The 23,100-nt window shown below is 50.1% G+C and overlaps 1 protein-coding gene across 1 annotated transcript; it reads left to right on the top strand.

The window, feature by feature from the left end:
* The first annotated feature begins 616 nt into the window (after positions 1-616).
* Positions 617-17,753, top strand: AKR1B1 (aldo-keto reductase family 1 member B). Its single transcript, XM_055421295.2, has 10 exons — positions 617-773; positions 9,078-9,245; positions 9,898-10,014; positions 11,019-11,096; positions 11,406-11,528; positions 12,023-12,129; positions 12,457-12,538; positions 13,070-13,153; positions 15,224-15,306; positions 17,340-17,753. The coding sequence occupies exons 1-10, from the start codon at positions 708-710 to the stop codon at positions 17,380-17,382; spliced, it is 951 nt and encodes a 316-aa protein (XP_055277270.1). The 5' UTR covers positions 617-707; the 3' UTR covers positions 17,383-17,753.
* The last annotated feature ends 5,347 nt before the right edge of the window (positions 17,754-23,100 follow it).

Genomic DNA, 23,100 nt, shown 5'->3' with positions numbered 1-23,100 from the left:
ACTCTTTTCCAGTGAGTCAACTCGTCGCACGAGGTGGCCAAAGTATTGGAGTTTCAACTTTAGCATCAGTCCTTCCAATGAACACCCAGGATCGATCTCCTTTAGAATGGACTGGTTGGATCTCCTTGCAGTCCAAGGGACTCTCAAGAGTCTTCTCCAACACCACAGTTCAAAAGCATCAATTCTTCGGCGATCAGCTTTCTTCACAGTTCAACTCTCACATCCATACATGACCACGGGAAAAACCATATCCTTAAAGCCCTGGCTTTGGTCAAATTCCCAAAAAACCATGCTACTGGGTTTGAACAATAAACTTATCCTTCTGCGCTCTCAAAAAAAAAAAGAAACCAAAACTCCTTACCAGGCTATTATTTATGGGAATTCTCTTACTTTTGCTAAAGCATTCGCGTTTCCACGCTCCACAGCTGCTGGCGGAGCTCGCTGCGCCGCGTGGGGGCGTGGATAAACCGCCCGCTCAAACGGAATCCTGTGGCGCTAGGACCTAGCAGGAGGCGCTTCCTCGCAGAGCCCCCGGGCTAACAGACGCGCGGCATCCTGATGGTCGGGGCGGCCAATCAGAAGCTGCGCTTGCTGAGCCGGACGCCCATCATACCAGCCCCTTTGGCCTGCCTCACCCGCTATTTAAAGAACCGCGCCGAGCCTCCTCGGCCCGGTTCTCTGATCCCGGTCAGCGGAGCTCAACCGTCATGGCCAACCACATCGCGCTCTACACCGGCGCCAAGATGCCCATCTTGGGGCTGGGCACCTGGAAGGTAGGTGCCCTGGCGAGTGTGCTCCAGGGCTCGCTTAAGTGCTCGGCGCGGCCTGGGGCGGGCAGGGGCCGGGAGTGACCCTGAGCAGCGGCCCCCGCGGCGGACGCCAGGCCTCGGGGGAGCCACGCTCGGGCCGGTCGGGTCCCGGCAGGATCTGGGCCTGAGGTTCGGGAGCCCGGGCACTGAGGCGGGCGGCGCACTCGCCTCGGTCTCGGGCCGGGCGACTTAGGGTGCGGTGGGTGGGGAAGGGGTGCTTGAGAACGGCTCGCGGGTGGCCGACCGCATAACCCCTCGTGCATGCGATCCGCCAGAATCCGATCTCAGCTGGAAAGGCAACTAGGGGGCGCCGATCGAAGGGCCATTTTCCCGAGTCTCCGTCGCTGTGGCTCGGTGGCTGGAGGTCGGGGAGGGGCGTTCCCGGAGATGGAGCAGAAAGGGGCGTGGGTCGCCGGCGTCTCGTACCTAACCGCACTTGCGGGCGCCCGCGCGTTTTGTCTTTCTTCGAAATAGTTGGTCCTTAACCGTTTCCGGCTTTGCTCCCTCAGGAATAAGCATCCCAAGGTAAGCCTGGAGTCTGCAGGTAATTGAATTAGGCGGCACGAGTGTGCCCGGGACCTTACACTGTCCCCAAACGCGCGGGTCGCTGAACTCCCGGAGGCCGGCGTGCTCCTCGGGGTGTCCTGTGCTGGACGAAGGAATCTGCGGGGGTGCGGGTGGTGAGGGGAGGTTCCCGCCCAGGCACAACTGCGGGCTGGCATCAGTAGTTAAAACTGCCTCCGGAAACCTCGGCACCGCTGGAACCTCTTCACAGCGTCCCCAGGAAAAGGTTAGGAGTAAAAATGGTAGGCTTGAGTATTTTGACTAGTTGGGGAGCACCGAGTGATGTTACAGGCGCCGAAGCAGAACCCCCAATTTTTAAACCGCTTGTAAGTTAGCTGGGGGTACATTACATTCCACGGCTATGACTCGGGTTTTCCAGGAACTTTAAATATAGGACTGGGCATTAGCCATTTGCACACTGACAAGGAAAGAAAAGACGGTAGAGATTGAGGGCACCTTGAAATGGTCTGAAAGAGACAGCGGATGGTATTTATCTCTACCCTAAACTGAGCAGCTGAAATCTTGTAAACGTTCACTGTCGTGGAGTTGCCTCCCATGAAAAGTGTTTCTCAGACAAAGGAATCAGTGTTTATCTGTGCCTTGTGTTTCCTTCCAAAAGTCCAGGGGTGGCTCTAAGGGTGTAATTGAATTATGACCATTGTACCAAGTTAAATTCGGTCTGTCGCAGGTTACTTTCTTGGAATGGATGTGAACAGACACTTTCTTGGCAGTGGCAAATTACAATTTCTAAGGCAGCACACAGCATACACGTGTCACTGGAACAAAACCACCACCTTGCTGAGCCTTATAAGTTTGTGGTTTCAAAAACTGGGACCTTAGGTTCATTGTTTCAAAATCTGTACTCTGGGGGTAAATAAGGAGTAAAACTTGATTTAAAACTAGGGCTTTATCATTTGCTTGAGCTCTTAAAACCTACCCCCAAAGCTGTATATTTAGTTAAGATAGCTCTATAAAGCTGTCCGTTTAGATCATTCACTCCAGTAAGTTCGTTGAGTGTAAGGGTAGCATCTGACTTGGTCACAAACTATTTACAGAACTGCTCACAGAGCCTGGTAAATGGTAGGTAGCCTAAGGATAACATGTTGAATTAATATGAAGAAGTAAGATAATTTCAGATTTGGGGGAGTGGGTGAGGAGTTGAAGTTGTTTGGAACCATGTAGAGGCACCGTAGGAGAGGTGACAGGGAAATAAATGGTTTAAGTATGGGCTTGGAGTAGATTTCCTTCTTTATAAGGAAAAGTATATAAATAGTGTTTGATACCTTTCCCCTGTATGTGTAAAATACATATTTTCACAGATGCTGGACAAAAATGGCATGACCTAAATACCATTTGCTTATCTTTGTGAGAACTGGGGGAGGCCCTGGGAGTGGGTGCAGTTCCTGGTTCCCATGGATCTTCCGTATCATGGTGGCTGTATTGTGTCCTTCGGACCCTTAGCAGGGCTCTGGAGTCTCCAGTCAGTTACTTTGAAGGTCCTCAGACTCCCCCCTCCTCTCCTTGGAGGTGAAGGTTTCAGCCCACTGGGAGAACACCTCTGCCTCCAAGCCCACGTGGCTTAGAGGCTGTTTCCTCTTAGCAGGCTTGCCTTCCCCAGTGGACAGTAAATAAGCCACGGGCATTGTATTCCCAGGAAGTGGCTAAAACAGATTACTTTTGATGCTGACCAGTGTCCTATTGCTGATAAATATTTGGAACTAGCTGAAAACTTGTTGATGGTAAATGGCCGTTGTAACTCACCTACATACTCCAAGCCTAGGAATGGAGGACAGTTTTCTCTGCTGCTTTTCCATTGTCTTCTGCCCACACCTACGAGCCTTTGAGACATTTCCCCTTAAATGTCTCCTGCCCAAAGACGATTCAACATCACAGATAGACTGTACATCTGTGTGTGTCCTGTGATCCTTTTACAGGCCACAGGACATTTTATAAGCTAAGTGTTTTTGTTTTTGCCCCCAACAAACCAGTTTTTGCCTCTTTGAGGTTGATAACACTTCCTTTAGGAGAAAATGCTGAGAAAAGAACTCAGGCCAAACTCTTGATGGCCTGGGATCCTGGGCTAGAAGAGTCAGAGCTGAAGCAGTAGCTTGTCTTTCTGTTCACCTGCTTAATCTCCCTGCAGGCCTCCACCTGCAGCTCTTCAAGAGCAAAGATACTTAAATAAGTCCTGCCTGCTCAGGGTCAGCCCTGGGCCACCCCCATTGCAACCAAGTGGAGACAGTGGTGTAATTTAGGACAGCTGGATTCACACTGAGTGAGAGAAAGTTAATCTCAGTTTTCTTGTTGGTTTGTGTTTATGGCCAGACCTGGTTGTGAGCTTTGGTGTAAAAATAGTAGCCAAAATGGACTGTTTTCATGTGATAAGGCAACGAAAAAGATCCTTCTTCGGCAGTCTGCTCTTTATCATATGAAATTGTGGTTTACATTATTAAACTGTAGATTTGGACGTAATTGAACATGAGCCAAATGAGGTTGGCTTATCTGCCCCAAGCAATAAAAACTCCTCTGTTGAGGTGAAAAACTGGACATTATTGTCAGTCTCTGGATTCTCCCAGATGCTTTGGAGTCTTATGAGTGTGGCAGACTTGAAGTCTTCTTGGTACAAAATCGTCGGATACGGGCATTGTGTGTAAGCACAGGTCAGGCACACTGGCCCAGCTTGCTCAGGTTTCCCCGGACCTTATTGTCCATTGATTAAACTGGAGCAGGGTATAAACCCTTTCAGTCTCCAGAATATCTTTACGTTCAATATCAGGATACCTTTTTGTTGCTTTGTTTTGTTTTTGGGAGGGTTTCTATTTGTCTGCTTTTGGGCTGTATCACATGACATGTGGAATCTTAGTTCCCTGACTAGGGATTGAACCAGTGCCCATTCATTGGAAGGGCAGTCTTAACCACTGACTCTCAACGAAGTCTCACCTTTTGGTTATTAAGGTGCTGAATTGCAAACGAGAATGTTATTTGTACATAGGACAAATCAAGACTGGGCCTGTTGCCTAATGCCCATTTCTTTGTGAGCTTTTCCAGCAACCCTCAGGGATTAGTAAACTGCATCCCATTTTTATAAGCAAAGTTTTACTAGAATACATCTCACTCCTTTACAAATTGTATTTGCAGCAGCAGAGTTAGTTGAGCAGGTGTGACGACTGTTTGGCCCACAAGGCCTAAAATATTTTCTGTCTGGCCACTTAACAGAAAATGTTTGCCAATTTCTCTTCCAGAAGATTCTAAATAAATTAACTGGAAGTTGGAATACATTTTGAGAAATTAGATCACAAATGTCTGTTTAGCATACATGTAGTTGAAATGCTTTATATACAATGAGAAGCAGAAAATTATATCATGACATCACTAGTATTTTAAACAAAACCGATAATTAAAAAGTAAGGTTAGCTTTTTTTAAATGTAGGTTGAGCTTCTCTGAAGTGAAGCTGGTTTAATCAGAAGAGGTTAAACAATGCTTTTCAGTGACAACTTTTCTCTGATGTACTACTTTTCAAGGCCTTAGAGGTTGATGCCCTGTTTATCAATCAAAATTTACATTAAAAGTTATGGTTACCTATTTTTGCTCCAAGTTTATCATTGGCACACTGTTAAACTTCTTACCAGGTTTTTTCCTCTCAAAGTGAAGTTTCCTTTATTCCTATCCCCCTTCTTCATTACAAAAGTGATACCTGCTAACTGAAGAAAATATTTTTTAAAAGTCAGAACACAGTCCTCTCTTTCCAGATATCTGCATGTTAAAACTACAAAGGATTCAATTTCTGAGATACTGTTGTTGTTGTTTTTTGTTTTGTTTTTTTTAACCAATGACACTGTTTTATAACCTTTGTTGTTTGGAGCAGTGTGTTGCTAAGTTGTGTCTGACTCTTTGCGACCCCGTGGACTTTGTAGCCTGCCAGGTTCCTTTGTCCATGGAATTCTCCAGGCAAGAATACTGGAATGGATTGCCATTACTTTCTCCAAGTTTGGAGCTGTAGTATTTTTGTTTGTTTGCTTGCTTTTGACTTGTAGAGGGAATAGAGGGAGGGATATTAAGGTGACTAGCAGCACAAGCTCCAAGCAGAGCAGAAGATGATTGGGTTTTAAAAGGAGAGGAGAGAGAGAGAGATACGGATAGTAATTATTCGAATTGGGACTGCCTGGGCTGGAGTGTTATGTAAAAAGGAAATAGGCCCAGTTTGTGGAACTGATGGGGGAGTCTCTGGTAGAGACGTGTCAGCAACGTCACTTGGTGCCATCAGCTAGAATGTTGTCCAGTTGCTGCTCAAGCTCAGAGCTCTAAGTTCTGAGGGGATGGGCATGGGCAGAAGTGCCCAAGTCACAGGGCAGATTAGTGGCAGAAGTGAGTTTCAAACATGATTTTGCCTATATGATTTGTATAATTTGGTTATTTATAACTTGGGTGTTTCCTCCACTGGTTTTCTGTGGATTTCCTGTTAAATGTATAGAAACATATTTTCATGATTTATCCTCTTTTCAGAGTCTCAGTCTGGACCCCTGCCTTGTGTTTGCAGTTTTCAATGTGGCCCGGGGGTGCGGAGATGGTGTAATCGTGTGTTGGCATTCCCAAGTTTATTGAGTCTTTTTTTTTCTCCCTACCAGATCTTAAAGTGGCTGCTTCATTAGTGATGAGGAAAGTTAGTTTAGTCTCCTTCTGCGGGGGAGGGTTCTAGGTAATTAGTACTGAATGTAGTTTGTGGATTCCGGTACATCTTCATCCCAGAGGATGGTTTTCCAAACCCGGGTGACTTGTCCTCTCCCTGACCAGTGTCTCCCTTCCTCCAAGGACAGACCTCTGAGCCAAGGCTGGCCCTCGGTCCTGGTGCCAGGGTTCAGACCCCGACATCTCCTTCTCACTGCTCGATCGCGGGCCAGTTTCGTAAACTCCGCACCTTCATTCCCTAATCCACAGAGATCACAGATAGCCAGTGTTGTGGTGGAGATGCAGTTCAATGATACACTTAAAACTAGTGAAGACTGATCCATAATAGGTGGGAGCTGTTGTTATTTTCTCTTCGAGCCATTGTGCGCTGCACACCACGCGGATCAGGTTCCATTTGTGACAGGACCTGCCCTGGCACAAGCCGTCTAGTAACCTCATGTCTGTCTCCGGGCTGGCCCTGGCCCACCCAGCCCAGGTGAGAGCCGTTGTCCCCACTGCACACAGGGCTGGTGGCCCCAGACAGCCTTTCCCCCCATCACTGCAAAGGTTTCTCTGGAAAGGGGAAGCCAGCATGTAGTATCTGTTTGCTGGAATCCTCTTATGGATTGCCACAGCTTGTACGTATTTAATTTGTGAATGCCCAACAGTCCTCGCTTCTGCTCCTCATTGTCCTTTGAAAGCAGTTTGGACTCAGCTTCTCAGCATGTGCTTCCCAACTAATTAGTCTTCTCTGTCTGGGCAAGGGTCAGGGAACCACAGCTTCTTGGTGACCTCTTGTAGGTCATTTCAGTCCTTGGCTTCTCTATAAAAGCATCACAAAAACTTTTTATTTTTTTTCCAGTTTTGGGTCAGTTGTTCAGCAGCCTTGATTATCCTACTTGGCACTCTTTAGGTCCCAAGGAACCAAATAACCAATTTAATCTTAAGCAGGAAAGAAAATGTGCTGGGGGTGGGGAGTCACTGACTTAGAGGCTGTCAGGACCGCCAGATCCAGGGCTGTGAAGCATGTGGCCAGGAGCTGTCTCTCCTCCACTCTTCATCTGCCCCTCAAACCCCGCTTCCATCCAGCACCTCCTGGCACATGCGCTCCCCGCGCAGAGTCGCCAGCAGAACGAAACTGTGTCCTGAGAGTGCCAGCTAAGGTCCAAAGGTGGAATCTTGTGGGCCTGCCTGGGGCTACATCTCGAGCCCTGTACCAGTCGCTGTGGCAGATGCAGTGCGTGGCCGGGCCTCGGAAAGGTGCCTGCCCTCTGCCCGGGGTTGGGAGCGGTGAGCTGCTAGGCCAGCACAGTACAGGGCCCCACAGAGAAGGTCCAGCCAGGATACCTTCAAGTCTGAAGAAAGTTGATGGTATGCTGGAGTCCTCGACCTGGGTCTCCATATACCACCTGGCTGTCTCTCCTGGGAAGGGCTGTGCCCTGCTCTCTTCAGCAACAGGGGGCCCCAGGGACGCTGTGATATTTCTGGCTATGCTGAGGTTCCCTGCCTTGTTCTTTTCACCGTGAAGGGCAGGGAAGACTGCAGGTACAGCTTGGGTCCTTCAGGGACCGAGGCGATGGCCAGGTCGTCTGAAGATGTTTGATGTCACACCCGAGGTCAGCATCGCCCGCCTGCCCACCCTGCTCCCTCCATGGTGGCGAGCGAGCTGGGCGAGCTCATGGCTGGGTCCTGCGTTCCTCCGCCTTCCTCTGTTCGCAACAGCTGAAATCAAAACAGCAGATGTCTGCAGCTGCTCATGGCCCCCGGGGAGTTCCCCTGCTCATTCTTTTCTACCCCAGCTCTCGGGAGGAATGCGCCCTATTCACCCAACAGTCCGATACACATGTGTTTGTTTTCCACCTCTCTGGTCCAAACAGGAGTGAAGTGGAGATGGGTGTGTGCGCAGTCAGGCTGCATGGTTCCGGGCCTTCTTGCTCACCCAGATGCACACATGGTCCAAGCAGGGGCAGCGTTCAGTCTTTGTGTAGCTCTGACCACAGACCATATGGTGGTTTCCATGAATCCCATTTCCCCCTCCTGTCAACTCCTTTCTGTCGGCTAAATGCCTCTGAGCAGCCACCTCCCGCCTCCACCTCTTAAAGCAGATTCCTGCACAGCGAGATTTGAGCACAGGCCTTTGAACCTGCAGCAGTTGTTTTGACTTTGATACTCCCCAAACTGCGTAAAAACAAGTGATGACCAATACCAGAATCCACTTGTAAAAGGAGAAAATAAGTCATAGGCATTCACAGATGGAACTCAAAAACCAAACAGTAATTGGGATGAATATTTAACAGTGATTTTGAAGTATTTTGAGTTGTTTGAAAGCAGTGGTATCCCTAATTGTCTTAGGAACCTAACAGATTGAGATAGTGGTGGCTTTTGTTTATACAGTTCACTTCAGTCACTCAGTCGTGTCTGACTCTTTGCGACTCCATGGACTGCAGCACGCCGGGCTTTCCTGTCCATCACCAACTCCCAGAGCTTGCTTAAACTCATGTCCATCAAGTTGGTGATGCCATCCAACCATCTCATCCTCTGTTGTCCCCTTGTCCTCCCGCCTTCGATCTTTCCCAGCATCAGGATCTTTTTCAGTGAGTCAGTTCTTTGCATCAGGTGGCCAAAGTATTGGAGCTTCAGCTTTAGCATCAGTCTTTCCAATGAATATTCAGGACTGATTTCCTTTAGGATTGACTGGTTGGATCTCCTTGCAGTCCAAGTGACTCTCAAGAGTCTCCTCCAACACCACAGTGAATTGTTTATACAGTGATTTGTAATCAACAGATGCTGAACAGACAAGGGGGCGCGGGGCTCTGGCCCGTCTAGTTACGGTGATCTGTGCTGCTAGTAAAGGGTGGTCAGATTTTCCTGAAGTGAAGCACTGTGGTGTCTCGCCTCGGGTGGCCTGGTTTTGCGGGCCTTGAAGGAACAGGAGCCGCTGAGGAGCCTGGCTTCCCTTCCTCCTGGCTTGTGTGCGTACTGTGTTCTGTTTCATTTTTGGTCTTATCCCCGTGTCTTCCATTTCCTGTTTCTTTCAGTCCCCTCCAGGCAAAGTGACGGAGGCTGTGAAGGTGGCGATTGACCTTGGGTACCGTCACATTGACTGTGCCCACGTATACCAGAATGAGAACGAGGTGGGTTTGGCCCTCCAGGCAAAGCTGCAGGAGAAGGTGGTGAAGCGTGAGGACCTCTTCATCGTCAGCAAGGTACCCCACCCCTCAGGGGAGCCTGAGAGAGGGTTCTCGTCTATGTTCATCCAGGGCATCATCCGTTTAGGGGCCAAGACCACACTCTGACCGAACATGGCTAGTGTTATCACCCAGCAGGTGGTTCTTCTTCCTGGGCAAATGTGTTGACTCCAGGCCACACCCAAGGCCATGTGGGCTCCAGGGCTCGCCTGTCTGTTGGATGGTCATTCCACTGGGACCCGTTGGCTGGAGCCCCTTGCTGATGAGGCCAAGGCTATGGGTTAGCACCCCCTTTCCAGAGGGTTATCTCTGAGGACAGGACTTGGTTCCCCTCTGCAGACTGAGCTCTCTTGGTGGTACCCAAGAGATACCAGGTGGGAGGGTGAGGCTGGCCCCACGAAGACCAGCCTGGTGGGAACTATGTTCAGGGCCTGGGGCTGGCTTGCCAACCTGCCCATTCCATTTTGTGCCCTCAGTTTGGTCCTCCTGAAAGGGTTCCTTGACCTGATTCTCCTCCCTTCCTTTCGGGAGTTAGGATTCACGTGTGTGATGGAATCTCTGTCCCCACCGTTGACAGCGGCACGGTGAAATGGGTGGGTCGTGGGGTGCGGAAGGCGAGTCCCCTGTCCCCCAGCCTGCGGGCTCAGACGTGCTCCCTCCCTGGCTTCAGCTGTGGTGCACGTATCACGACAAGGACCTGGTGAAAGGTGCCTGCCAGAAGACGCTCGGCGACCTGAAGCTGGACTACCTGGACCTCTACCTCATCCACTGGCCCACGGGCTTCAAGGTAGGGGCTCAGGGGTCGCCAGGGGCATCGCCCTCTGCTGTTAGCAGGTCGCAAGCGGGTAGACCCTCTGTGTGTGTCCCTGCCACTGCGCTCGAGGTGCGGTCCCTAGACCAGAAGTAGTGGACTCGCCTTGGAGCTTGTTAGGAGTCTGCCTCGGGCCCCACCCAGCCCTCTGACCCAAACCCAGGGTGGCTCACGTGCATAGTTCCCATAGTTTCAGAGTTGGACGAGCACCACTCTTTGTCATTTGGTAATTGGGTAACTTCAACCTTTGGGACAGTGAACACAGCTGAGGTGACACTCCTGCCCTTAAGGCGGCGTCATCAGCTACCACCGCTCCCCACCACCTCAGGCACCTTCACATACACACACGCATGCACACACAAATACACACACATGCACCCTGCACTTAATGCATGCATTTTCCTGTATTCCATACACATGACATCCTGCGGAAGCTTGATAAACCTCAGCAACCTACCTCTTGACACAAAAGAACTCTAGAGTTATTCCATCCTACACCATTCTAGCCACAGGCTCAGTTTTCTGCTTCATCAACCAGTGTGAAAGCATGCGGGTTTTACGCTGAAGCTCTTATTTTATTGCACTGTGGTGTATCCAGGCCTGACTTGCATCCTTTGTTTTTTCCACAATAAGCTGTCAAGGCTCGGCGAGGTGGTGGTTTTGTAGGCTTGGGTCCAGCCAGGACATGGTTCCCCGCTATCCACACACCCCCGTCCACAGCAGGCTTCATCTCACTGACCGAGAATTGTCCATCTCCACACGATGGGCATTGCCCACCCATCTGATAGAAAAGGGGTCTGGAGGCTTCAGGAGCTGTCTGCTATTGTGTTTTCCCAATGACATGAATTTGCTCTTGATTATCCTCTGAAAACAGACAGCTGTTGCAGTTTAGAGTAATTGTTTTAGAACTTTGCTTTCCACAATGCGTCTGCCCCAGCAAATCTCTGCAGGTCTGTGATTGTTTTTGATTGTTACTGCAGCCTGGGAAAGACTTCTTCCCATTGGATGAGGATGGCAACGTGATTCCCAGTGAGAAAGATTTCGTGGATACCTGGACGGTAAGGCAGCCCCTGGCTTGGCCTCCCCTTTCTTGGTGGCTCCCTGGCCTCCTTGTGAGGGACCAGGTGTGAATGACCTGCTCTACCATTTCCTCTGCTGTGACTGTTACTCTGTCACTGTGTGGCTCTTCCTGCCTCTTTAAAGCCATCCTGGCTTTTTTCTCGATGCCTCTTGTCTTCCCAAAGATCTGACTTGCTGGCACTGAATCATAGGGCATGACCTGTTAAGCCGACTGGTGCGAGAGGTGCTTCTGGTCCTTGTCCTAACGGGCACATGTCAGCAGCAAGCAGACCCTCTTTGGTTTCTAGGCCATGGAAGAGCTGGTGGACGAAGGGCTGGTGAAAGCTATTGGAGTCTCCAACTTCAACCATCTCCAAGTGGAGAAGATCTTAAACAAACCTGGCTTAAAATACAAGCCGGCAGTTAACCAGGTAATGTCAGCAGGGGAGCTGGTGGGCATGGGAGACTGTTCTGTGACACTCAGATGCCAGCAGTTCCTTGTTATCCACATCACCTGGGAGCGGGGTCCCTGGGCGCTGGCAGAGTCCTGAGTTATGGCTCAGAAAAGACGGTGCCACATCTGAGAGTGAAACGTACAGGAGAGAAAGGGTTTTGAGCCTGGCTTGTGATGACTCAGAGTCTTGAGACGAGCTGTGTGCAGACATTGACATCCTCAGACCTGTCACAGTTGATAAATGGCCAAAGCCAGAAAAAAACCTCATGGCCCATGGCCATGGTAACAAGACTAGGATCCTTAATGTCAAGAACACTAGCTCGGAAGCAAGAGTTGTCACCGCCCATCCAGGAGATGGGACATGGGTTGCCCATAACTTTCTGTCTGGAGGGAGGGGTCTTGGCTAGGGAAGACTTCCGGTGTGGCCCGTGCCCACAGGGGCAGCATCAACCCTCCTGTGTGTATCCGCAGATCGAGTGCCACCCATACCTCACTCAGGAGAAGTTAATCCAGTACTGCAACTCCAAAGGCATAGTGGTGACTGCCTATAGTCCCCTCGGCTCTCCCGACAGGCCCTGGTGAGTCTCCAAGGGATCGTGTTCTCTCATCTGTTGGCAGAGATGAGAAACGGCTGAAAAAGGAAAATCTGGCATCAATGAGAGTGCTTCCGAGGTGATGAGCAGACCTCCTGGGAGCCTCCTGTTGGGTTTCCTGGTTGGCATTTTTAGGAGCAGGATGCCGCCTCTTTTCCCAAAGGGTTGTGAGTTTGTAACTCAGCTCTGAGTCAGGAGGAGGCTGGCGGGGCTGCCCTCTGAGGTCGCTGGGCCTTAGGATTATTGTCACGGCTGCCTTGAGCAGTGGTGATGGTGGTCGCTCACGCAGACTGTCTTGCTGTCTGTCTCCAGGGCCAAGCCCGAGGACCCTTCCATACTGGAGGACCCCAGGATCAAAACGATTGCAGACAAGCACAATAAAACCACAGCCCAGGTACGGCTGTTTCCAGGCTCTTGTGACTGTTCTCAGAACTTCCTGCATTCGTGTGGTTTCCGTTAGCCTGGAGGAGCAAGCCCAGACAGCCCTCCCCAGACATACGGCTTGGGTCCTGAAGCGTGTTAGAAAGGGCACAGAGGACCCTTAGAAGACCGTGTGGGGCTGGGGATGATCGGACCTGCCCCACTACCTCTGAAGACGACTGTAAGGGTCCACATTCACCCCTGTTCAGGAAAGCCCGTCTCTGCTTGCAGAAGGGCTCAGCTGTGTGCTCCCAAAGGCTAGCGGGAGCTCCTAGACAGGGAGTAACGTACAGAGAGACATGGAGGCTGAGAGCTGGGCTGGGGGTTGGGACCTGAGCACCTCCCTTCCTCCTTGCAGGGCGTGAGGCATCACCCCTGAGCTGGTCTCCTCACTGTGAACTTCTGGGGTTTCTCTCTTCGGGTGTGGGCTGGGGTGGGGATCAGGTTGGGCGAGTGGAAAGTGCAGAGCTCCTGATGGACGTATGCACTCGGCATCTCTGCACAGGTACTGATCCGATTCCCCATGCAGAGGAACCTGATCGTGATCCCCAAGTCGGTTACGCCTGAACGCATTGCTGAGAACTTTCAGGTAAGTCCTGGCTGGTTGGCCCGGGTTCCCCTCCGTGGAGGAGGGGCCAGCTTTTCACCGGGCTTCTGGATGGTCATGTGTGGGCCCCCCACCATCTCCTCTTGGACAGGGTGCCCACTGTAGACACGGGACACTGGTTCCTCGTGGGTGGCAGTACTGTGCCAGGGCAGGCCCTGGGCCTCGTTGTACATGCACACATCTGTGCTGGGACTTCTCAGGGACTTGTCATTTGCCCGAGAAATGTTACTCTTGAGTGATGCTGCCCGGGTTTGCATCAGGGCTCAGTTTCCCCATCTGTAAAATTGGTACCTATTTCAAGGGTTATCACGAAGATGAAATAAGATGCACACAGCACCTGGTACTGTGTGAGTACTCAGGAAACACTGCTGTGCTGACAGCTTCGTGGCCTGCAGAGAACTTGCAGGGCTCCAGTGAGATATCCTGTGCGGGTTCTCTGAGCACCTGCAGAGCCCAGGAGGCCTTCTGACACCACAGCCCCTCCCGCCCACCTGCCTGCCTCCCGCACCAGTGTATGGGGCTGGGCCAGGAGACGAGCTCACCAGGAGGGTCCCAGTGCCCCTGAGCCTCTGCTCTCCCCGAGGCGAGCAGCTCTCTGTCTCCACCCAAGTCCTGGTTCCTGTAGCTCTGTTTCCAGGGAGAGTGACTGATCACGCCTGTTCCACTGGCCAGGGGCTGCGGCTATAACACGAGCTGCTGGCCGCCTGGGGCCTGGGCAGGGTTGGAGAAATAGATAAAGTGGTAAAATAGTGAGCATGAGAAATGCATACCATGCTAGAGATGCATTTTTTTGTTTCCTCTTTTATTTTTTCAAAGCGTTGGAAAAGAAACATTTTCATTAAAAAAATTTTTAAAGACCCACTTTTGTTATTTTTCAAACCTATTTATTTTTAATTGGAGGATGTGTTAGTCGCTCAGCCATGTCCGACCCTTTGTGACCCAGTGAACAGTAGCCTCCTACATTCCTCTGTCCATAGGATTTTCCAGGCAAGAATACTGGAGTGGGTAGCCATGCCCTTCTCCAGGGGATCTTCCTGACCCAGGGATCAATCCTGGGTCTCCCGCATTGCAAGCAGATTCTTTACCATCTGAGCCATCATGGAAGCCCACTTGCTTAACAATATTGTGTTGGTCTCTGCCACACATTGCATAGGTGTACATATGTCCCCCCCTCGTTTTTAAGCTTCCAGGCCACATGGCATGTGGGATCTTAGCTTCCTGACTAGGGATCAAACCCTCGCCCCCTGCAGTGGAAACACAGAATCTTAACCACTGGCTTGGGCAGAGGTTTTGAAGTGCTGAAACTCCAATACTTTGGCCACCTCATGCGACGAATTGACTCACTGGAAAAGAGTCTGATACTGGGAGGGATTGGGGGTGGAAGGAGATGGGGACGACAGAGAATGAGATGGCTGGATGGCATCACCGACTCTATGGACATGAGTTTGAGTGAACTCCGGGCGTTGGTGATTGACAGGGAGGCCTGGTGTGCTGTGATTCATGGGGTCGCAAAGAGTCGGACACGACTGAGCGACTGAACTGAACTGAAGTAGAAAAAAAAAAGAAGTATCATTTTTCCTGGGGGACCTGGAAGGGAAAGGTCTGTTTTCATCGTTCATATTATACCCAGACAAAACATGTGCGTTCTGAGTGGCTATGGAATAAATTTTCTCTGAGTTTAGTCTACCTTCCTGCCCCTCTGCATAGCAGGCAGCATCTCACCAGTGGTCCTGCCTGGAGCTGATCAGATGCTTTCATATTCTGTGTTGGATTTTGTTGTTTAGTTGCTAAGTCATGTCCGACTATTTTGCGACCCCATGGACTGTCGCCTGCCAGGCTCCTCTGTCCATGGGATTCTCCAGACAAGAATACTGGAGTGGGTTGCCATTTCCTTCTCCAGGAGATCTTCCCAACCCAGGGATCGAACCCAGGTCTCCTGTCTGGGCAGACAGATTCTTTGGCACTGAGTCACCTGGGAAACCCTTACCTGTGTTGGATAGCTATTTACAGAGCTTTATGGGAGTTGTGGTTTCTATTTTGTTTTCTTTTTAGGTCTTTGACTTTGAACTGGACAAGGAGGATATGAACACCTTGCTCAGCTACAACAGGGACTGGAGAGCCTGTGCCTTGGTGAGGTGAGTCCCGGGAGAACCCCTGGAGGGATGCGGATGAAAGAATAGCTGCTGGAGGCCTTACCACCCAGGTCCTCCTTGTGCAGCAGGGAGCGTTTACAGCCTGTCAGTTGAGCTGCACTCAGCTCCGGGGAAATGCCCGGCGCCCTGCCCTACTCTCTCCTCGCCTGTGCACTCTTGGCCTAACCTGCAGTAACCTGAGGGCCAGACAGCTTCTTTTTTTTTAAGCTGGGGTATAGTTGCTTCATAATATTACATTAGTTTCTGCTGTACAAGGAAGTAAATCAGCTATATGTCTATATATATCCCTTCTTCCTACCCTGTCCCACCCAATTAGGTATATTGACTTTTACTTTTCAAAATTGAGTGGCTCATATGAAACCAGATAATTCCAGGTGGCTCCTGCCCCACATTCCTGGAAGGTGGGAATTCCAGGAATTTTTCCTGGAAGAATTTCCCCATGACTCTTTATCCATAAGGACTCATGAGAGGGTTTTGGTTGGAAGACTCTGTGCTCGAGGCCCACCAGCATCCCAGCTCTGACAGTGGAGCCACCCAGACCCCTCCAGTAGACATGAGCTGGTTCCTTGTGTTCCCTCTGATTTGTAGTTTGGAAGGAGATGACAAGGAAGTAGGGTTTGGTTTTATTTTCATTTTCCTTTTCGTACCCCTGCATTAACTCAGGAAAGTTTAAAACACATTTCCTGCTTTTCAGGAAGACTCTCCCTGTTTTACATGGAGACTAAGAAGCTGCTGTGTCACTGTATTGTCCGACCTCTCCGTTTCTTCTCTGGCCCCTCGGTAGTTACTCTTCTAAGCAGAGTTTGTGCGTTCCCCAGGCTGGCCCGGGCACTAGCTGTCTTTCCAGCCCTTGCTCTCTCTCCAGCTCCTAGCTGGCACCCCTGGTGGTTCCCCCACTCCTACGGCAGGTGTCCCCAGGTTTGCTTCTTGATTAACGACTCTCCCCTGAGCTTGGGGCGAGCCCTTGCCTGTGAGCGTGTGGCTGCCACGCTGTGGCCACAGGCAGAGTTTACCCCTGGCCCTCTCTGAGGTCCCTGTATGTGTTAATGGCACTGGCCCTTTAGACATTGAAATCTTATTTGATCTAGTGGGCAAAGCAGAGAGACGAGAGAAGTGGATCAGTCACCAAGTTACACCCTTGTTCTCCTTTGAGAACCGCTCATCATTCCTTCAGTTTCCTTTCCCCTTCCCGCTGCTGACACAGCGCATGGTAGGGCAGCTGCGCAGACCACTGATGTGTAATGGATTAGGAAAGAGTTGTTTGCCCCAAGCAGGGTTCACCCTGAGGCCTTTCACACTCTTCCCAGCCAGGCTTTCCAACACTATATACCTCCAACACAGGCCATAGGACTGTGAACCTTGGCAAACAACTCCTGTATCTTTCCACCCCCAGCTCAACGTCCAGCCTGTCCCCTCTCCCTGTTTTTACTATAGCAAATCTTTAGTTGTTCATTTCAGCTCCCACTGGTCCCAGGAGGCTTCTGGAGATGACAGTGGCCTCTTGCCCCGTGTGTTTTAAGCACTTGCTGTGTCATGTGTGTGTTCTCTGTATCTGTGAGTCTTGCTTTTGTTTTTTTTAATTGGTGGAAAATCGTTTTACAATTTTGTGTTGGTTTCTGCTGTACGCCAATGAGAATCAGTCATAATTTTGTGTATAAATATATATCCCTTCCCTCGAGGCTCCCTTCCCTCCCCCAACCCCACCCCTCCAGGTCATCACAGAGCACCAGGCTGGGCTCCCTGTGTTATTTAGCAACTTCCCCCTGACTATTTGTTTTACACATGATAGTATACATATATATATAGGTCAGTGCTCCTTTCTCTGTTCGTTTCACCCTCACTTTGCTCCACTGTATCCACAAATCCGTTCTCTACCAGGTTCATCAGTACCATTTTTCTAGATTCCACGTGTATGCGTTAATGTACAATACTCAAGACATCATTTCTATTTGAAATTGGTTACGGAAGCAGTCTCATCCAGGAGAGGCTAATGTGTTCCTGTTTCCTCCCAACAGCTGTGCCTCGCACAGGGATTACCCCTTTCACGAGGAGTTTTGAAGGAGTTTTGAAGCTGCGGGTGCCTGCTCTTGCCCAGGTGACCTGCCGTCTCCGCCTCACTTTTCTTGTGTGTAGCCTAATTTGGCCCGTGTCCCTCAGTGGTGGGTCAGCGACTTCTAGACAAACCAGCGAGGGCTCGGCCAGCTTGGTGTCGGGTCCAAAGAGCAGAATCAGTAGATTAGTAGAAGTCTCTTCAGTTTTCCTTTGCCCTTCTAGTCTGGGGAACTGGGGAACATGCAACCCAAATACTCTTTTCTAAATTGAATTTACAAAATCAGAATAGTGCCTCTAACAGTGGGGTTTTGATTGCTTGGAACTGTAATCCCTTCAGCTAGACTTTTCTTTGCCTCAAATAAAAAGTGCTCTTATGAGTTTGATGCTGTCTGTTTTGTTTCGGTTTGTTGAAACAGTACACTGCCTTCTGTGCCCCTCGACCCTCCTCCCCAGATACCATACAGCTGGCCACTCAGCTCCATAACAGAAGGAAGGACTTAGCATCTTAGCACTTAGGACCTCAGTACTGCACCCACTTGGCTTTAGGGGGCTGGATCCCCTCCTGACTGCACATCAGACACCCGGGGGGCTTTGAATGCTAGCAAGCTGGTCCTCATCCCTGGAAACTTATCTAATTGGTCCAGGTGTAGCCAGGACATCAGGAGTTTGCAGGATTCCCTGATGACCCTTGTGCAGTCAAGCTGAGAGCCACAGCTCTAGGACCGAACCAGGACACGAACCCGTTTGTAATTTCACAGATTTACTTGGTTTTTCCTCCTACTTGTGAAGGCCAAAGTCCTGTGATTACTAAACAGCACCATTCACGGGAGACTGCTCTCATGAAGCTCATTGTCTGGGGCAGAGGGAAGAAAAGCATCAATAATTGGTAGCTGGGGCCACGATAACAAAAAACCAGAGACTGGGTGGTTTAACAGAAATGTATTTCTCACAGTTCTAGAGGCAAGTCAGAGATCAGGATGCCAGCGTGGTTGAGTTCTTAAGAGGGCCCTCTATGGCAGGTAGATGGCTACCTTCTCATTATATCTTCCAGTGATAGAAATGAAAGAAAGCTTTCAGGAGAGCCGACTCATTGCCCTGAAAAAGACCCTGATGCTGGGAAAGATTTAAGGCGGGAGGAGAAGGTGAAAGGGTTGGATGGCATCATCCACTCAATGGACATGAATTTGAGCAAACTGCAGGAGATAGTGAAGGACAGGGAAGCCTGGAGTGCTGCAATCCAGGGGGTTGCAAACAGGCAGACACAACTGAGCAATTAACACTAACTTAACTGATCAAAATGACAAAGGCCAGGAAGGAGATCGGATAGACAAATGTTGACTTCAAGTTTTATAAAGACAAGTTGCTTTGCTTTGCTCCTGGTTCTGTTTATTGGATGACTAGCCACTTTCATTCGGTGAAAGCTGCTTTGCAGGTGATCCATGTGTCAGATGGATAGCATTTAGTTGGGCAGCATTGGTTGCTGGGTCTCACCCAGGGATGCAGGAGAACAGTCCAGCCCCTGAGTGGCTGGGGTGGATCCAGGTGGGGGGCCCACCAGCTCACCAACTGGCAGCCCTGCACCTGGATCCCTCACTTACTGAAACCTACCCATCACTGTGGTCCAGTTCCCCCTGCTTGGTAGGCAGGTCCCACCTTATCCCAAGTTGAACTGCAAACCTCTTGCATCACCCTCCAATCACCAAGAACAGTGTGTGTGTGTTGCTCAGTCATGCCCAACTCTTTGTGACCACGTGGACTGTAGCCCACCAGGCTCCTCTGTTCATGGAATTTTCTGGGCAAGACTACTGAAGTGGGTGCACATGCCCTCCAAGGGATCTTCCCAGCCACCAAGAGCAGACTATCATCTTATGAATAGTGGTGGCAAATCCTCTGAGAACTAGTTCCCAAACCCTGTTTCTCCAGGTAGCAAGAGCTGGCTTAAGTGCTCTCTGGGAAAACTTTGGGGTCATCGCTAGTAAGAGATTTAAAATCAGATGCCTGCCTTCTAGGTCCCTGCTTAAAAACACATTCAAAACAAGACTGTTTAGAAGCCAGCCAGGAGCACAAAGCAGATAAAATTCCCTCTGCTGGCCCCCCTCCCTGCTTTCTAACCTACCTCCAGTTGTAGCTGGTTTCCCTGGTGGCTCAGATGGTAAAGAGTCTGCCTGTAATGTGGGAGACCTGGGTTCGATCCCTGGGCTGGGAAGATCCCCAAGAGAAGGCAATGGCAACCCACTCCAGGATTCTAGCCTAGAAAATTCCATGGTTGGAGGAGCCTGGCAGGCTACAGTCCATGGGGGTGACAAAGAGTTGGACAGGAGTGAGCAACTTCACTTTCTTTTCTTTTACAATTGCATCTAAGAACACCTATCAGGAAGGGCTGGGTCTGCATGTTGAAGATAAAATAGAGGAGTATTTGCAGCATAAGGCCCAAGCTGACAGACACCAGAGGGTCTCCATGGACAGAGATGCTGCTTCTCGCCCCACCTCCCTCCTCTCCCCCATCCCCAGGCGGGTTGCAGCCCAGCCTCAGGACTCAGGTAAACCCCTGGTCCCAAATGCAGTGACACTTCAGAGGTCCAGTTAGTGGCCATTACAGAACAATGGTGCAGGCCTCTGCTTTGAGGGAGCTCTGTTGGGGCCCTGAAATACATTCACGGGTTTGGAGTTGGACCAAAACAAAGTTCCAGGCAAAGAGTAGAATTGTTCAGATAATGAGGCCAGCTGAAAGATGGAACAGAATTTGAATCGCATGGGTGATTAAGACCTGCTTGCAAACCTGCCCTGAACAATAGTGGCACAGGTTGAATGCAGACAGCACAGTTGAAGGTCTATGATTTCACGTTTCTCAACACAACATCCTTCATGTGGACACAGTTCCCAAACGACCTGTTTCAGTGCAGCATCTGGCAGAGTCCTGGGGGTTCCCCCTCCAGGAGAAGCAAGTTGGGCTTCTGAGCCAGTGTTGGGCTCAGCCCAGCAAGGCTTTGGCGAGGGGCTGTCTCTGGGAGTTCATGGCTCCTAGGGTCCATCTCTGGGTCACCCTTAGTTTTTCTGGCCCTTGATGGCATTTTCTAGCTGTGCTGCAAGGAAGACGTAGGGCTCAGGATCCCCAAGGGAAGCCTCTCTTCTTTTCCTCCCTAGAGTTTGGCTTCTCAGGCCCTCCAACCCAACTCCCAGCTAAGCCCAAGGGAGCACCAGTGTTGGCTTCCCTCGCCCTCCTGTCCTCAGTGCCTAGAACTGTGCCTGGGCACAGAGTGGGCGCTTGGTGACGGCAGCTGTGTGTGCAAGTGAGTTAATGCGTGAAGAGCTTGTAACAACTAGCAGTGAAAACCTAGTGTGAAATTAGTGTATTTTAGACCCAAAGAGGGGCTGCTCACTTCTGACTAATGGCCCAAAATACATGAGAGGTAGCAAAGAGTTGTGTAAATATAGACAGTGTCTTTGTATTTTTAAAATAAGTTTGGCTTTATTATTTTTTAAATTTATTTTATCATTTTTGGTTGCATTGAGTCTTCATCGCTGCACATGGGTTTTTGCTAGTTGTGGCAAGCAAGAGCTGTTCTCTAGTTGCAGCTCGCACGCCTTAGAGAGCGGGCTCAGGAGTTGTGGCACACGGGAGTTAGTTCCCCCACAACTTGTGGGATCTTCCCAGACCGGGGATGGAACCTGTGTCCCCTGCATTGGCAGGCAGATTCTTAACTGGAAGTCCTGGATGGACCAAGTCTTCACTGCAGCTCTGTCCTTCCTAATCCACAACTCACCTCTATTCCTCCAATCTACAAATGCTGCCCTCCTAGCAGTCAGGAGGATTAAGCGAGATTGTGAATGTGAAATTTATCCCCGAGGCTTTGCACACAGCCCTTGATACATGCTAGTCATCATCGTTGATGTTGTTCAGTTCAGTCACTCAGTCATGTCTAACTCTTTGTGACCCCATGGACTGCAGCACGCCAGGCTTCCCTGTCCATCACCAACTCCCAGAGCTGGCTCAAACTCATGTCCATCGAGTCGGTGATGCCATCCAACCATCTCATCCTCTGTTGTCCCCTTCTCCTGCCTTCAATCTTTCCCAGCATCAGGGTCTTTTCCAAGGAGTCAATTCTAATCAGGTGGCCAAAGTGTTGGAGTTTCAGGTTTAGCATGTTAATTAATGTTATCATGATGTTGTTAATATCATTATTATTACTATAACCATATTTTGCAACAGAAGCAAGCCCCTTCCCCCACCCCCGCCTGTTTGTGGATGGTGCCCCAGGGGTTGGAGCTGTGACCAGAGTGAGGCTGTTTGCTCTGCATGACCAGCTCTTTCTCCACTGCCTGGACTCAGTCCAGCTTCAGGCACAGAAAGGGCCACTCCTGGTACCTTTATCGGTGAGCAGCACAGTGTGAACTTCTGCTTCCAGCCTCAAGGACTGTGCTTCCTGGCCAGAAGGGTGAGCCCTGAAGAAAATGCTGCCCACGTGTTTGTAAGAAGTTGTTTTTTTTCCCCTACTGATGGAATCACAGAGCGCTGAAGATCAGCTAACCCAGGGTTTTCCAACCTGTTTTTGGCAGTAGGCTCCTTACTCTAAAATAAACCCTCTGTCTCTCCTCAATATAGACAAGATGAGAGCTGCTGTAGTTTAAGTGAGGGAGGAGTCTGGGAACCAAATCAGTTACCCCCTACACACAGCCCCAGCCGAGAGGGCCCTGGAACACAGTTTCTAAGCCTTGGGATTCAACTCTGTGTGTGTATGTTTTAAACAACTAGAATATTTATTTCTAGCTCCATTGGTAAAGAATCCGCCTGTAGTGCAGGAGACCCTGGTTCGATTCCTGGATCAGGAAGATCCCCTGAAGAAGGGATAGGCTACCCACTCCAGTATTCTTGGGCTTCGCGGTGGCTCAGCTGGTAAAGAATCAGCCTGCAATGAGGGAGACTTGGGTTTGATCCCTGGGTTGAGAAAATAGATCCCCTGGAGAAGGGAAAGGCTACCCACTCCAGTATTCTGGCCTGGAGAATTCCACTGGACTATACAGTCCATGGGGTTGCAAAGAGTCAGACACGACTGAGCAACTTTCACTTGACTTCCCTGGTGGCTCAGACGGTAAAGCCTCTGCCTACAGTGAGGGAGACCCAGGTTCTATCCCTGGGTCGGGAAGATCCTCAGGAGAAGGAAATGGCAACCCACTCCAGTACTCTTGCCTGGAAAATGCCATGTACAGACGAGCGTGGTGGGCTATAGTCCATGCGGTCTCAAAGAGTTGGACACAACTGATCTACCTCATGTTTAACATGTATTTCACACAGTTAGTTGCTAGAGTCCAGGAATTTCAGAGGGGCTTAGATGGGTGGTTTTAGATGGAGGAATTGCTCAGCAAATACAACAGCCGTGACTCATCATGCTAAGGCTTGACTAAGGCTGGAGGGTCTAGTTCCAAGATGGCACACTCAACCACTGGCAAGTCAGTACTGGTTATTGGCAGGAGGCCTTAGTTTCTCCCCACATGCCCCTTTCCATAAATCTACTGTTCATGACATGGTGGCTGACTCTCCCTGATGTGAGTGACCCAAGAGGGCACAAAGGGGAAGCCACAAGGTCTTCATTATCTAAACTCAGAAGTCAGACACCATCATTTCCACCAAAAAAATCAACCCCAGTGACACCATGGAGGCTGGCTCCCACAAGTTACAAACCTAGAACTGCATATTGTTTAGAACCAGGGAAGCCCTCAGAAGTA

This window comes from Moschus berezovskii, chromosome 3 (genome assembly GCF_049115385.1).
Source record: "Moschus berezovskii isolate FMDL1 chromosome 3, NW_MosBer_1.0, whole genome shotgun sequence".
Lineage (NCBI taxonomy): Eukaryota > Metazoa > Chordata > Mammalia > Artiodactyla > Moschidae > Moschus > Moschus berezovskii.
Note: the sequence above shows the minus strand (reverse complement) of the source record. Positions and strands in the feature narration are given on the sequence as shown.

Bases quoted from the DNA above. Each gene is read 5' to 3' on its own strand.
- AKR1B1 (XM_055421295.2), top strand. From the start codon at position 708: ATGGCCAACCACATCGCGCTCTACACCGGCGCCAAGATGCCCATCTTG. The intron at 10,015-11,018 runs GTAGGGGCTCAG...TTGTTACTGCAG, and splicing joins ACTGGCCCACGGGCTTCAAG to CCTGGGAAAGACTTCTTCCC. The intron at 12,130-12,456 runs GTGAGTCTCCAA...GTCTGTCTCCAG, and splicing joins GGCTCTCCCGACAGGCCCTG to GGCCAAGCCCGAGGACCCTT.